At 43.5% G+C, this 16,602-nt stretch overlaps 1 protein-coding gene across 2 annotated transcripts in view; it reads right to left on the reverse strand.

Annotated features, from left to right (window-relative positions):
• Tll2 (tolloid like 2) overlaps window positions 1-16,602 on the reverse strand; it is a 132,267-nt gene that overhangs the window by 92,847 nt on the left and 22,818 nt on the right. For both annotated transcript variants that reach the window (XM_087185044.1, XM_004838977.4), the window contains exon 2: window positions 4,999-5,109. In XM_087185044.1, the coding sequence (XP_087041170.1) occupies window positions 4,999-5,109 (111 nt within the window). The remainder of the gene's footprint in view (window positions 1-4,998; window positions 5,110-16,602) is intronic.

Below are 16,602 nucleotides of genomic sequence, written 5' to 3' on the forward strand. Positions count from 1 at the left end.
CATGTCTGTGGCCCCTAAATGAAGAGTGACAGTGTTCCCTGCTGGGAACCCCAAAGCTCTCAGTGGCTCCTATTGTGACCAGTGCTGTACCCTGAGTAAGTTTTTAAAACAAGCCAGGCACAAGGTCTTTGCTCGCTCATTACTCCAACATACTTCCCATTGTTCTCTGTTCCTCCCAGCTGGCAATATGCCAGGGAGGCTGGCACAGGAGGACACAGTAACCTGGAGTTGAGAAGTCCGGATTCTACCACTGACTGCACTGGGCATGTCGGGAATCTCTAGTAAATGAGGCTGTCTGGGCAACTGTCATCTTTTCGTTATGCAGCCAGGAGAGTAGTTCCAAGTTCACCAGATACACTAGGGAAGGAGACCTATGGGGCTGCTCCACAGATTCAGGGCCCCTTCCCCATATCCTGCGTGGGGACTCAGCCCTCTTCCATGGAGCTTCTTCCCCAGTCTCTAAATCAGGGGCATTAAAGGTTGGTTCCTTCTTCTTAATTTACTTTATCAAAAAGTCAAGTGAATGTTTAAAAATCTGTGTACAAAGTTCTTCAGAGCAGCATAATTTCTAGGGGGAAACAATTTTCACATCTATGTATAAGGGCTTAGGTGTGGCAGACTTGCACTTTGAACCGCTAAAGATAACAGGAGGGACAAAGTGCACTTTGTGGAAAGATGTCTATAGTGAGCTGTTAACTACACAAGAGCATGTCCAATAAAATCTTCTAGGTCTAAAAATATATATACACACAACCCAAGTACATTAAGACTAAGAGGAATCCAGCAAACCGATAATGGTAGGGGTTCCTGGGGCTGGGATACAAGGGATTTTCCCTTGCCACTTTACACAACTATCAGGTACTGAACTTTTTTTTAACAAGATGTATTACTTTTAATCAGCAAAAGCAATAAAAAATATTCCCATTCTGAATGTAAAATGACCATTCTAGGTAGATGCAAAGTACTATGGGCCCTCAGAGAAAAGTGATCAGGATAAAAATCACCTTGCCATAAAAAACATACTTTAAAAAAATATATATATATATACCTGTATATATATTGAGCTTGAGAAGGAAGAAACACTGGGTTTATGTTTCAAATGCTTTACGCCCAAGCCCTAAATTCCCTCCACAGATGGGAAATTTCTCCCTCTCTCCACTTTATTCCTAACCCCTCCCAGGTCAATATTCTCTGCAAATAATAATGATGAGAAGGCAGAGTTGATATTTACTGATATTAGTTGATATTTATTGAGTATTTATTATGTACCAGGTACTTCATACATATTCTTTCCCTTTTTCCTCATGGCATCACACTAAGGCAAAGATTAGCACTATTCCCACTTGACAGATGAAGAAACAGAGGCCTGTTTCAGGAATTCAACCCAGGAAGTATAATCCTAAAGCCTGGAACTGCAACCAGTGGTCTTAGCATCTTTCTGGTACCAAATCCCTATGGGAGGTCTCAGGCCCTGGGCGAAGACTACAGGTCTGCAATCTCTGTCTGCCTCCATCTTCTCTTCTCCACGAATGCTGCCCAGTGCCTTCTGGCTGTAAGATGCTAGCCTACTTCTGAGGAGTCCTAAGTGGAATGTGATGTAGGCACTGTCCTCTCTCAGCTCATGGCAGAAAGACAGAGAGGACAAGCATTCAAGTTCCACATTCATCCAGAGCACATGCTATGTGAGAGGCAAAACCATTAGGCCTCCCCTCACCACAGCATCCTCAGGCGACCTTCTCAAAGGGGACTCTTCAGAAACTGGTACAGAGGCTGACCACTGCCCAACTTCTCTTTGGGGCCTCTCATTGACATGTGCCAACTCTAAGCTGTGCCACGGCTGGTCTCCCAAATGCAGCAGGAGGAGCCAGTGGGGCAACTCTGAGTATTCACAATGGTGCATGAGTGTCATTTTGGTTACTTTTCTCATTGCTAAGAAAAAATATCTGACACCCCAAGTTAAAAGAGGAAAGGTTTGTGCCAGCTCACAGTTTGTAGAGGTTTCAGTCCATAGCCAGCCCCCACTAAGGCAGGGTGGCATGGCAGACAGGCATCGTAGAAGAGAAACAGTTCACACTGGACAGAATGTAGCAAAGCAAGCAAGGGACCTTAACAGCATCTTTCTGACTCTTTTATATTTTATCTAGGCTACCAGGATTAGGATGGTGCCAAACCAATCAGTGGTCTGACTTAGTAATCACCCACCCTTAATCCTAGCACTGCACCATAAATCAATCACACACTCTAGATCCAGCCACCTCTGAAAAAGCCCCACCTACGACTGCATGAGGCTTAGGGGGGACATCTAGATACAAGCCATAGCAGGTGTCAACCTACTTCTGTGCAGGCCTGAGTCGGGGAAGGAGACCCAAGCCAAGAGTCTAAGATCCGAAAGGCCTTACTGGTTCCTACATGGATTTCACTCCTGCTTTCTAAGTGAATAGGTACTTGCCTGGAGTTGTAACTTGGTACAACTGCTTTGGAAAATGTTTTGACAGCATCTACTAAAGTTAAACCTGTAGGATCCTGCCACTTTCCTGGGTACCTGCCCATTGGAAATGAGTGTTTGTGCTCACTGAAAGATACACAAAAGAATGTCAGTAGCAGCTTTACCCATCACAGGAGAACACCGTAAACTGCCCAAATGTCACCAAAAGAATGGACAAGCTGGGTCCATTCACATAACAGAATACTGCACAACAAAAGAGAAAGAACTGCCCCTTTCCCCTGGCAACACTGGTGGACTATGCAGTGGCAAAGCTGGTAGAAGAGGACAGACATAGAATAATACACATAGGGTCCCCATTACAGGAAAATGCGTCTATGGAGATAAAGGTCAGACTAGTGGCTACTTTGGGGTGAGTACTGACTGGGGATAGGTTCTGGAATGTTTCATATCTTAGCCTGATGGTATATACAAGGGCATACACATTCATAAAAGTCCATCACATTGTACATTTGACATGAAATTCACTATTTTTAAGTAACTGTAAATGGTTCAAAAACCATTTTAATTATATGGATTCATGTCAGGTTAACTTCTCTGGACCTCTGGGCAGACCTGGGAAGAGTGTGATTAGTAGAACCATGAAGATATGCTTCCTTTTGTTGGAGCTCAATTAAGGCTATGGCTATCCTGTTATGAAAAATAATTTAAAAGTTAATTCAAAGTTCAAATGGATTTTTCAAATCACACAGAAGAGGCCTCACTAATCCTAAGAATGTTAGTCATAGGATCAGTACTGAAAAGATGTTCTGACATGCTCGATGGCTCCTCTCTCCCCCCAGCCACTGGCAATGGTCACTCTGACCTCCTGAAAACCTCAGCCCCTCATCTAGCAAGCCCTGTGTGGAGCTTTGGAGCCTAGTGCTTCCAGATGTTCATGTTCCTTAGAAGCCATGAGAATCACCCCTGATGGTGGGAATATTCCCACCCCCTCCTCCAGACTTCAAGGATGCTCCTGCATGCATTAGCAGCTAGTGTAGGAGTTGCCTGATATACCCTGCCCCTGTCACCACCAGTGCTCAGTGTGGTGAGGCTTCCCAAGCATTCAGCCAGCTACCCAGCATCCTCAGGGCACCTAGAGGGCTACCAAGAGCAGCAGACCAGGGGACTCCACCAAGGCACCCCAAGTCTAAGCTGAGCAAGTCATATTCCTATGTGAGAAATCTTGGGCAGGACTCCTGCAGCCCTCAGGTAATGCCCAAGCTCAGGAGCTCAGCAGCATGTACTTCACTACCTGTCCCAGCCAGACTCTCCGAATGTATCCCCCCATAGCCAACCCTAAAAGCTCTCCTTCCAGTCCACACCTTACCTCTGTTCTCTGAATAGAGAGCTGCTCTCATACTTCCATGCTTCTGCACCTAGCTTCCCTTCCACCTGAAATGTCCTACTCATCCTTCATAACACATTGCAAGGGTCCCCAGTCACAACAAGCCAGACAGGCTTCTCCACTCACCCTGCTCTCTTCCCACTGCTCTTGACTCATTACACATTTGCCATGAGAGTTTCTTAATGAAATACCTGTCATCTTCTGAGATCTTATGTGCCAGGCACTGGGCTAGCTTGTTACCTTTGGAGTCAATCCCTCAAATTTCTTTGCAGTGAGAGTTGGTTTCATCGCCATTTCACAGATAAGAAAACTAAACTTTGGAGTTATTAGAGAGCATGATCAGGTCCAAGGCCAGTCTGCTAGTGAAATGGTCTCCTGGAAGACAGGAGTTATATCATCTTCTTCCTTCCTGCACCAGCACTGCACATGACCTATTGTACGTGCCAAGAAGCTTCCAGAGAAAGGAAGGGAGGGTGGGAAGAAGGGTCATAGATAGTAGGCACCTGTGAGCCTCAGCCACTGAATAACAAACTACCATCTGCCATATGGGGACATCAGCTCCCATACACAGCTCCCCAGATTGCTTCCAAGGATGATGAAGCACAAAGCTGAAGTCATTGAGCCCAGGGAGCAGGAAAGTGAGGAGAAATTAAGATACCAGTCTCATTACTATTCACTTCAAGGGTAGCATCAAGAAGGGAGAGAGAGAGAGAAGTAACCAAAGTCTGAAGGCTTGGGTAAGTCTCACCTTCAGGAGTCTTTCATCTGGGTTGGCTCAAACAAATGCACAATGCCTCATGGGCAAACATCTGCCCTAGGCTGGTCACTATTAATATCGTCATATATACCCCAAAGCCAGTCCATCTCAGAATTCTCTCCTGTCTAGGACAGCAGGACTCCATGCCAGAGTCCTAAGAACAAGCACTCGGCTCTATCCTGAACCCTCCAATAAAGAGGTAAGTGGAGATTTTCTTAGAAGGATCAGCTAACTTGGAGGTCTCAGCTCCATGCCTCCAGCAGAAAAAGGGTGGGGGGTTAACCCCCTGGTTTTCCACAGGCAGATGAGCACTGGAAATACAAGTAAAACACCAAAGATTCTGGTCCCCACCTGGCCCTGCTGGAGTCCTCATCCTCCCATCCAGGGCAGGAGAAGAGGGCCAGTACTTACCAGTGTTATGTCCCATTTCCTCTCCTGATGGCTTGGTCCAGTCTTGGGCCTTGTTGATGTGAAACAGCTTCAGATCATCTTCATCCAGAGCAATGTCCCCCCAGAACACAGCTAGAAAGAAGAAAACACAATTGGGTCAATTCAAGCTGGAGGTCAAGAAAAATGGGTTTATTAATGTTCCACAGAGCATTGGGAACTGGGAAACAAACTAGAAAAGACAAGCCCTCCAATCCATGGGCCTAAGTGATAGGACTGTCAGAGAGAGAGGACTGGCAGATAATAATTATGCACATCAAAGCCATGGGCTAGGAGCCAATCACTGCAAGCATCTAAATCCTTGGTCTTTAAGGTATTTAGAAAGGCCCCTGCCTTACCCTAGCTCTAGGTAGCTGTGGGGAAAACCACCACATAAAAAGCTGTTTCTCTCTTCTCAAGCTCCCAAGACAAAAAAAAAAAAAGAAAAAGCATAATGTCATTGATTATATTACTGTTCATAATATGTGCTGCCCTCCCCTGGAGGAGATTGTATTTCTCTGTCCCCCTGAGGTCAGGATTGGCCACACAACCTGTGGTGACTAACTCAGTGTGACAGAAAGTCTGAGGAACTGGTGCATGATTCACCAAGTCTCTTTTCCCTTTCCCAGAAGACAAGCAATGTTCTAGACAGGGTCAACTCTAGCTCCCTGGAATCCTGAGTACAGATGATGTGGACCTCAGGCACGACTTGAAGAATGTGTAGTGCTCTGGTTTGGATAAGTGTCCCCCAAAGGCCCATGTATTAAATGCTTGGTCCCCAGAGTGGCACTGTTGGGAAGTGATGCAGCCTTTAGAAGGTGAGGCCTTGTGAGAGGTCCTTGGGTCACTGGGGGTTGGGGGGAGGTTTGAAGAAGATTGTGGGAGCCTGGCCTCCTTGTTCTCTTTGCTCCCTGGCAATGGGTCAAGCAGTTTTGCTCCTACCAGGATACAGACCCAAAGCAGCAGGCCCAGTGCTCATGGATCAGAACCTCCAAACCTCCAAACCCTCTTCTCTTTACAAGTTGATTATCTCAGATGTTTGTCATAGTAACAGAAAGCTGGCTAAACATGTAGCATGAATAAAGGGAGACAAAAAGTTTTTTCATAAGCCTCTAAGATTCACGGCATTTGTAATTAGAGCACAACTTTTTTGTCCTAATACAGAAATTGCTATCAGAAGTGTTGTGCTAGTATAACCAAAATCCACTATGTTGAAGGCAGATGTCAAGGAAATTGTTATTAACTAAAGGCTAGAAGGAGGTGCTGTATGTGACGAAGCATGTGTGGTGAGACTGTGGCCTGCGTTAACTGCTGAGGCAGATGCTGAACTGAATGAGCTCAGGGCTTGAAGTGAAGAGTGTGAAAGTCAGAATACTAACAGCATGTCAGTTGCTATTAGCTATGTCTGAAAAGGTCATAAAGAAAGAAATGGGCTCAAAAAAGAATTGGACCAGAGATGAGGATGTAGCTCATTAGTAGAGCACTTGCCTAGCATTGCTCAAAGGTGTACCACCACAGAAAAAAAGAAAAAGAAAGAAAGAAAGAAAGAAAGAAAGAAAGAAAGAAAGAAAGAAAGAAAGAGAGAGAGAGAAAGAAAAGAATTCGATGCTTTTTTTTTTGAGACAGTCTCCCTATATCATTCAGGCTGGTCTTGAACTCACTATGTAGCCCAGGCTGGCCTCAAATTCACAGTGATCCTCCTGTATCATCAGCCTCCTGAGCGCTGGCGTTACTGGCACGCACCACCATCCCTGGCCAGAATTTGATGATTTTAGAAGGAATAAAAATTATAAGAAGAGTCTGAAAATTTGGGGACCTGGAGAATTGGAAGAGCCAATCTATTCTGATAGCTAAGCAATAAAAGAAAGCTGAAAAACTTTGAAATATAAATTCTGATTAAAATTCAGCTTGTAGTGTCAAGAAATGAGAACCCTGATTCCTTGCTAGTGAGAATGTAAAATAGTACACTTTTATGGAAAATTGACAATTTCTTCAAAAATTAAATATGAACTTATCATAAGTTCTAGAAATCCCACTCCTAGGGATCTTTCCAAGAGAAATAAAAACATGCCCACACAAGGACATATGTTCAAATGTTTATAGCATTCTTATTTATAATGGTCTCAAACTTGGAACAATCTAAATGCCCACCAACTGTTGAATGGATAAACAAAATGTGGTATATCTATACATACAATGAAACATTATTGAGCAATTCAAAGGAATTGAATGCTACAACATGTGTTTTATGAATTCTATGAATTCTAATGAATCAATATGCCTTCCAATGAATCTCAAAAATACCATCCTAAGTGGAAGAACTACAGTCCATGATTCAATTTATATGAAATGTCTAAAAAAGGCTATTTTATAGAGCTAGAAAGATCAGTAATTGTCTAGGACAAAGGATGGGAATAAGGATTGACTGTAAATGAGCATCAGGGAACTTCTGGGGTGATAGAAAGCTCTAAAACTGGATTGTAGTGATTCACAAAATTACTAAATATACTAAAATCATTGACTTACACATTTATAATGGGTGTATTATACAGTATTAAGTTATACCCAGAGAAAACTGTAAAAGGAAAATAAACTCAATTAGGGGACGGGAGGATTTAGCTCAGTGGTTTTGCCACCTGCTGCGCAAGTGCAAGGACCCCAGTTCGATCCCCAGTACCAAAAAATAAAAAAAATTTAAAAAACTCAATTAGTAACAAGGACCAATCACGATGGAGCTCAGTAAACATTTCTTTCCATATGGAAAAGAATGGAGCAGGGAAAGGAGACTAAAAATGTACTTCTCTCACAGAAGCTTAGTAAGTGAGGCAGCAGTTAAATTTGGAGAGAGACATGGCTAGGAAATCACTTCAAACAGCTATGGCACAGAACTGAACCAAATATAAAAGTGGCCAGCCCTATAGAGAAGCACAGAGCCAAAAAGCCCTGAGCATGGCTAGGGGACACAGCAGCTACTTGAGACTAAGCGACTCCCAGATGACCCTTGCACCTCAGCCTTCTATGGAAAGAAAGCAGGCTGAAAAAGCTGCCCCCACGGAGGGTACATTCCCTGATGTCCTCCTCAGATGATACCAATAAGAACAATGAAAAAGAAAAGGCAGGACCTCCCAGAGTCTGAAGCCCAAGGTCATGGAGGAAATTGATTGGAGAACTACCCGCAGAAAGTGGTATCAGAGGCTCATCAAGGAATGTTCCCACCTTAGGGCCCCTTGCAACTTGTTCCCAGGATGATTTCAGAATTTTTATGGACCAGCGACTGTTGTGGAAGTATTTGTTATGTTATCTTGTCCCCGATCTGTCACTCTATACTGAGTATGTATATGGGGGAGCATATAATTTTTTTTTTTAGTTTGCAAGTCTCTGGATGAAAAGAAGTCACATCTTGAGTCAATACAGAAGAAAAAAAGATCCAGGACTTTGAGCCTCGTACCATGATTGCACGGGACTTTGGGGTGTCTCATTGTGGAAAGATAAATATGGGAGGAAAAGGAAAGCAAATACGTGTTACAAGAGGAGGGAAGACTAGTGATAGAGTCTACTGTTAGTTATGAGTTTTGCTCCTTCTCCTGGGATTATACTTCTCCATCTTTCTGATGTCAGCATTCACTATGTGACATTTTTTTCTGGCTAATAAAGAGGAGGGAAGTGACACATGTCACCTCCAAAGAGAATCTTTAAGACCTCACACATGGTTTGTCTTCTTTTCTCTTCCTGAAGCCATGAGACAAACAATGATGCAGAAATAGGATGCTCCATCAGGCTGGAACAGAGTGAATATGTAATATGAGATAAAAGCCTTGGTTGTAAGACCTTGAGATTTTGGGGGATAGGCACATTAAAAACACATGTTTTTAAGCAGAAATATCTGGATTAAAACCTAAATGTTACCATTTAAGAACTGTATGGCCTTGGCTAAATCATTTGATCCCTCTGAGTTGCATTTTCCTCATCTGGAAATACAGTCAGCAGTATCTTGTAGAATTGTATGAGGATTAAATAAGATAAGGAGGGTTAAGCAGTTGGTCCAGGACCTGGCCCAGGGTGACAGTGAAAAGTGCTGCCAGTCTAATCAACTCTGGATTCCTCTGAGCATCTGTCTCTCTCTCCCTACTTCAGAGAGCTCTTGCCCCTGCAAAGCTGAACTCAACTCCCATCACCAATATCTATGAATTTCCCTTCCCACACCTGGCACATTCCTTCCTTTTTCTGAATTCCTTAAGAACAATATCACTCAGACAACAGGGGCTACACTGTGTCCATCCATTCACTTAATGAACATCTAATGAGCCAGTCAGTATATGCCGGGCATCAGCTAGGCAGTATGGGAGTCAAAGGCAATGCAGTTGGGGTTGGGGAGGAGATCAGGTTTTCTATGCTGTAAATGAACAATGGATTTTACCTATGCATTATTTATTTTAGTATTATATTAACCCGTATTGACCTCATTCCTATTTTACAATAAGAAAACCGAGACTCAGAGAAGAAAATGACTCTCTTGGAGTCACATTGCCACAAGTGCCACAAGTGGGGGCTCCTTCCAGTCCCCCAAGCTACCCTCCTCAGCTCACAGCACCCACTCAGCTTCCCAGTTGGGCAGATTCTAAATGCCTGAGGATGGGCTCCAGTTTCGCATATATATTTCATCTACTAAATCCCAGTTTACCCAATAAAGCGACTCATCATGAGATGCTGCATAAATCTAGAGGTTAAGAGCGAAGGTATCAAATCAGATAGGCTGGGGCTCAGGTTCTGCCCGTGAAACATGAGGCAAAGAACGTAATCACTCTGAGCCTCAGTTTCTTCATCTTTCAAATGGGGAAACAAATTGTCTTCTCCCAGGATTGTTGAGGACATCAAGTAAAATAATACAGATACATGCTTAGCATAGGGATGGCACCTGGCCCCACTCAGGAAATGTGACCAAAGAGCTGCATCCTGCAGTCATCAAGAACCTGGGCAATGGCCTACGTTAGCCGTGAAGTGCAGCAAGACCAAGAGACATTCTCACAAGGCTGACCCAGCAGGAGTACTGACTTACACAGGGGCCCAGCCCTTGGCAGCCCTTACCCACAGCAGCCACAAGAGGGTGCAGGCTTGGTCGTTCAAGAGCAGACATGGAGCTGACCATAGTCTGCCAATGGATTCCATCCCACCTCAGGGGCCCTTCCCATAGCCAGCCACTTCTCCCTCCCAGTGGGATTCCAGGCTCTCTGCGACAGGATCTGGATCCCAAACTCTGTACTTCTGTCCTACAGATCCTGTCTCAGAATCCCCAGAATATTGCTGTGGCTGCCCCTAAAAGACACCATCCAAGAAGGCTGTCTATATACTACAGAACGGACATCTCCTAGAGAACAAGGCCCCAGCTCTGCCCAGATGCCCTGGAACCTACCTACCTCAGACTCACACCAGAGTGACCAGTGCCTCGGGACAGAAGTCCAAAATGATAATGTCATTTAGAGCCCCTCTCCCAAACCTCCTACTGCTATTCTACAGACAAGAACATATTTTGCAGGGAAGCTGAGTGGTTTCTTAAGGCCACAGAGCCAATCATTTGTCATGGCCAAGTCTCAAGTATAGGACAATGTGCCTCTTACTTGGTCTGAACTAGCAGTACCTACAGGCATCTGGAGTCTGGGGGTGAAAACTCCTGTCCTGAAGGAAGTGGAATTGGTCCTTGACATTCTAAATAAGCCAAAGGCAACTGTAGGCAACCAGCTCCCCAAACTCCTGCCACAATGTGCTTGCTCTTAGTAACAGGGTCCCTTCTTTCCCCAATACATCTTATTTAATGTGTCTTCATAGAGAAGAGCGGGACATCAAAGAAGTAAGTCTCAAAGATCCCAAAGATGCCAAGAATTTGGCAACTAATTAGTGACAGCTGTCAATGAGCACAAGTGGGGTGTGGCAATCCTCCTGGGATGTATCTCTCACCCTTCTTTCCTTTTTACAAAGACAACTACCACTGCAGAAAAGAAACCAAAAGTTTCATATAAAACAAACTCCTTTCCTAAAAAACCTAACAGAATAAATTGAAAAGTGGTCCCAAATCAACAAGATATATGAACAACATACAAGAAAAAATGATTTCTTAATAATAGTGCACTACATTGCTGTATATATAAATTTCTGCACCCTTCTCAGGGATTCCATACCTGAGCTCTTCAATATGGTACCCACTAACTATATATGGTGACGGGGCACTAGAAATGTGGCTATTAAGAGGGAAGAACCAAAGTTTAAATTTTATTTTGTTTTAATTAATTCAAATTGCTAACTCCAGGTAATGTCTGTTATAAATACAGTGCAAAATATAAATAACACAATATAAACTATTATGTGTAATATAATATAAAATTTTAAATCCTATTTAAAATAGCAAAAAGTATCACATATCTAGGAAAAACTTTAATGAGAAAACTGTGGTACTATATTAAGAAATGTAAAATCATACTAAAGCTATAAAAACTGATTGACCTAAAAGGACAGACACAGTATGTTTTCATATAAAGAAGACTATGATAAAAATATTAACTTTTTCCAAATTAATATATAAGTTTTAATATATTTTGATTAAAACCACAGTAACTTTTTAATTAATCTGACAAAATTATATTAAAATGCATCTGTATAACTAGGTAGAGGCAGTGGAGTAAAGAGCATCAAAGGAGGGCCAGTTTCACCAGACACCAAAATGTGATACGGTGATAACTCTGCTCTGTAGAATAGCCTGGAAGAAGTCTCTAAGTTATACAAGAAAACTCTAAAAAAAATGGGGCCTCACAAATTTGTAGAAGGTAAGGGACTAATCAATGAATTCTGCTGAAACAAATGGGTTATCTATCTGTTTGAGGAAAAAATCAAGTTAGTGTCGAACCACATACCACACACCAAAATTAATGGTAAATAAATAAAAATTTAATCCACAAATGGCTCAATAATATTTAGAACCAAGTCAGAGAAGTCTATATAGTTAGTCCCCTATATCCATGAGCTGTGGATTCAATCAAGGATTCAACTGATCATCAATTCAATCAATCATCAATCAAATATATTTGGAAAAAAACTGTGTCTAGACTGATCATGTAGACTTTTTCTCTTCTCATTATTCCCTATAGTATAACAACTATTTCCATAGTATTTATATTGGATTAGGTACTATAAGTAATCTAGAGATAATTTAAAGTGTACAAGAGAAAGTGCACAAGGTTACATGCAAATACTATGCCATTGTATATAAGGGATTTGAGCAATAAAAGACTCTCAAAATATTCCCATCATCTGGATTTGATCCAAGCACATTTCCAGATCCAGATAAACACAGAAGCTCTGAAGAATCCGATAGTGAAGAAATTGAAGATAAGATTAATGATACCAAGAAGACGCAGGGAATGAGGAAAAGAAACAACAGCGAAGTAGAAGCCATGGGCCAACAAGTCACTATAGAAAGAAGGCCAAGTGGGAAACCTTAAAGCCTTTGGATACAGGCCTGTCTTTAGCAGAGGATGAAGAACTGGTATTACATCTGCTCAGAAGTCAAAGCTAAATACTTCCTGCTGCTGTCAGCTCCTTGATACCTCTGGATGTCACTATGTGGGCAAGAAGTTAAAAAAAAAAACAAAACTGATGTTGGTGCACTTTAAGTACCATGAGTTCCATTCCCAAATGACATATTCTCCAGACAGAAACAATCACATTTCTGAGCCCCTTTTCACAGAACATGCTTTGCACCATCATGGAGGATACACAGAGTTAGGATGGGTTAAACAGTTTCCTAATCCCATTTCATAGTATGTGCTGCTGTGTTAGTTAGATTTTACCCATGCATTTCTACTCCTTATTATTACTGGAAATGCTTCCCTTTTTTGTTTTTGTTTCTTGTTTTTGCAGTGCTGAGGATTGAATCCATAACCTTGCACTTGTTCGGCAAGCACTGCAATACAGAACTACATCTTCAGGCCCTGCTCCTTTCGTTTCACTGGTAAGTTCTGAAGTCTTTGTTTTGTTATTGGAAATTCCTATTGGATACTATACAGAAATTTTGATGTTACTTTTAGAATGAGTCATAATTTTGATGTATGTTTTATATGTCCAAAGAGACCAGCCCTGAGAAAGACAAGTATTTTTTTCTTTTTCCTTTTTTTTTTTTTTTTTTTTTTTTTGGTACCGGGGATCGAACTCCGGTCCTTGCGCTTGTGCAGCAGGCAGCAAAACCATTGAGCTAAATCCCCAGCCCCCAACAAGTATTTTTTTCATTGAGATGATCAATAATAAACATTTCCCATAAAGTTAAAAAAAAATTCCCATCATCTCCTCCATCACCAACTCCTACTACTCAAAGGGTAATTCACAGACCAGCAGCATTGACAGCATTTCAGCACTTGATAAAAGTACCAAATTTCAGAGCCCATCCTAGGTCTGCTGAATAAGGCTCTGCATTACATCAAGGGCCCACAGGTAAATCACATGCACACTAAATTGTGAGAAGCACTGATGCAAGAGACCAGAGACTTTGTCTCCAACAACCATGACCCAGGAGCCACTAGCTCCCCACCATGTCTCATGTATGGCATAGCTGTAGTGAAGAGGTTGTGCAAGGTAATTGTTTGCAGAGATGTAGAACTTGGATGGAGAGGCCAAATGCATGTCAATGAAAATACCCTCCACTCTAGTATGGCTGACCCCACTGGAGCTTTGGCCTGCAAGTCAGGTGATCTTTGTCAGGCGGGAGTGTTTGGTTATGAAGTTCTGGCTCATAAATCATCAATTCAGGAACAGATGATGAAGTTCAACAGGAATAATGTTTTTCAGAAATTAAAACTATAAATCTTTATAAATTAGTCAAATTCAATTTTAAACTTATATACAATAAGTGGAAAATATAAAAAGAGTCCATTTTAAAGACATACTTTCCAAGGATGTATAATGAGTGGTATGCTGATATGGAACAATTGGCTGGGTGAAGGACAGTCTTGGTTTGTAGGGTTTGCTGATATTTGTGGTGTAAATACTTTCATTGTGATTTCAGAGTCACTGCTTATGGAGTTGGAAAGAGGTGGGCACAGTTGGGTCCTACACAGCAGCTCCAGCACTGCTGTAGTGACACAGTGTCACAATGTAAAACATCTCACAGTTTCTGAGTTCTGTCACAGCCCCGTCATGTGCACCTAGCCCTCACAGCTGCAAAGGTGACCATGATCTGAGCTGTACAGGGACAGGCCTGTCACTGCAGCCCTGTACCAGGATGTGCACAGTACAGCGTGTCACACCATCTTTCTCTGTCAACAGCAAAAGCATACAGCACTCACTAGGTCCCTGGGGCCAGACCAAGTCCCTTCTGTCCATTACCTCAATCCATCCAGTTTTGTAAGGAAGTTATTCTTGCCCCCACTTTATAGATGAGCAAGCAAAGGTTCCACTTTGAGAGGAGGTAGGATTTGCCCAAGATCATACAGGCAGGAAGAGGTTGTACAGGTGTTTTAAGTCAACCAAGGTTTCCTCGATTCTCAAATCAGAGCCCTCACATGCCAAGCCAGCGCTTCTGGGTTTCACGTTCCAAGCAGTCCCTGAGGAAGGCTGTGTTAAACCACTTTCTTTCCTGCAGGACTTAATGCCTTTACAATCTTATTAAATGATACCCCAAGATAAAGACTGGGCAACCACCATGGTTGCCCCTGGAATCTTTTTTCACTGAGACTTCTGTCCTAAGGGGCACATTGGGAGACTGCTGTGCTACTCAGCAATCCACCAGGAATTTCAGGCTCCTAGGACTGCAGGTCATCCAGGCCTGTGTGGGCTGTTCTCAGATACATACACAGACAAGGACCACATGTCCTTCTCTCCATCCCTTGATCTTTGAATTATTCTGTTCCCACTCAGTGTTGGATCTTCTCTTAGAGGCAAAGCACTGGTGAGAAAGGGACCATCTGTCCTGCACACTGCTCTTGTGCACTGGTCAAGCCTGTGAGGGGCATCACCAGCTCCACTTTTCAGATGAGGACAGTGGGCTCAGCAAGCACAGACATGTTGACCCCAGCCTCCTCTTGGTTCTAATTCTCAGTGGCTGTGTGCCTTTGGCCCCGAGTAAGAAGTCTCCCTGAGAAAGCCTAAGGGGAAAGAGTGGCTAATCGCAGAGTCAGAGAAGGACTCACCAAGAGGTGACACTCCAGTAGGAGGACAGCAAATGAACAGAAGCTTGGCAGATGGCTCACACCAGGAAAGGGCATGCTGGCCAGAGGGACAGTATGTGAAAAGGCCCTGAGGTGACAAACAGCAATGCTCTATCAGGACAAGAGTGGAAGGGGCCCAGTACTGGGCCAGCCAGCACAGGGACCCAGCCATGTGGATTGTTAAAAATGGAAAGAGCTGGGCAGGGCATGAAGCTACAGGTAATGAGAGGTTGGCAGGGGAACAGAGGGAGGCTCAGGCATAAGCACAGAATTTCAGGGCAGTTAGGGCCGGGGATTTAGCTCAGTGGTTTTGCTGCCTGCTGCGCAAGCGCAAGGACCCGAGTTCCATCCCCGGTACCAAAAAAAAAAAAAGAATTTCAGGGCAGTTAGAGCACCCAATGTGCACAGTCAGGAGAAGCCCCTCAGCTTGGCACAGTGCTTCACAGTCTGCCACCCCTTCTGTGCACATATTCTCCCTTCCTTCCTTCTTTCCTGACCCCAGCTTCCAGCACAGGGCCTGTCATCAACCTCTGGGACACTTCCATAACTGAACGAATGAGTAAACATTCCTTCCAGGAAGTTCAAAGAAAGCTAGAGCAGCATTCATCACCAGATTTGATGGAGAAAAGTGAGTTTTGGCAAAGTTAATGACTAGCCCATGTGATCAACCTGTGGGAAGGGCACAGGGTTTAAAAGTAGGCCTTTTGGCTGGAAACACAAAACTTAGAACCTGGTTCACTGTCCACGCAACCCCAGTTTTTAACATTGAGTTTCAAGTGGGGCCAGCAAGAAATTCTCTTTACACATGAGCTGGCAGAGACTGAACAGCCCAACAAGTGCTTAGAGGGGCAGAGTGTGGGAGAGGTGACCTGGAGGGTCCTTCACACCCTACCCACTGGACAGTCCAAGAGTCATGGGGGTATGGGGTTTTGGCAGTGTTGAAGCAAATCAAGTCCCTGATTTGGGGCCTGCAGAGCTGAAAGGTCTGTGAGCCAAATAGCAGCCCAGCCGGTCAGAAGGTGACTCCAACTCTGCTGCCACCTTTATCTCCAATCACACCCTCCCTAGGACTGTGCTCCCAGAAAGTAGGCCCACAGCAGCCTCTTGACTTTCCAAGTGCATCCTGCCCACATACACTCCCCTGGGGCTTGCTCCAAACCCATGGAGACCTAGATTCTCCCAGCAGTTACCTCCCCTCCTTTCAATCAACTGATCATGTCCTGGTTTTCATTTCTACACTTACAGCTTGGGGATTCCCTAAGAGGTGGGGTACTTTTCAATCAGCTTTCTACTTAAGGTCCTAATCATAAATATTCCACATGTTCTCCAAATGCATCTCTAGATGTTCTACACCGGAGAAGAGGCATAGTCTACACTTCCATGGTCTACACTAGAATCTAGG

The sequence above is a fragment of the Heterocephalus glaber genome, unplaced genomic scaffold, assembly GCF_053883595.1.
Source record: "Heterocephalus glaber isolate CG9 unplaced genomic scaffold, H.glaber_assembly_v1.0 deba00001497, whole genome shotgun sequence".
Classification (NCBI taxonomy): Eukaryota; Metazoa; Chordata; class Mammalia; order Rodentia; family Bathyergidae; genus Heterocephalus; species Heterocephalus glaber.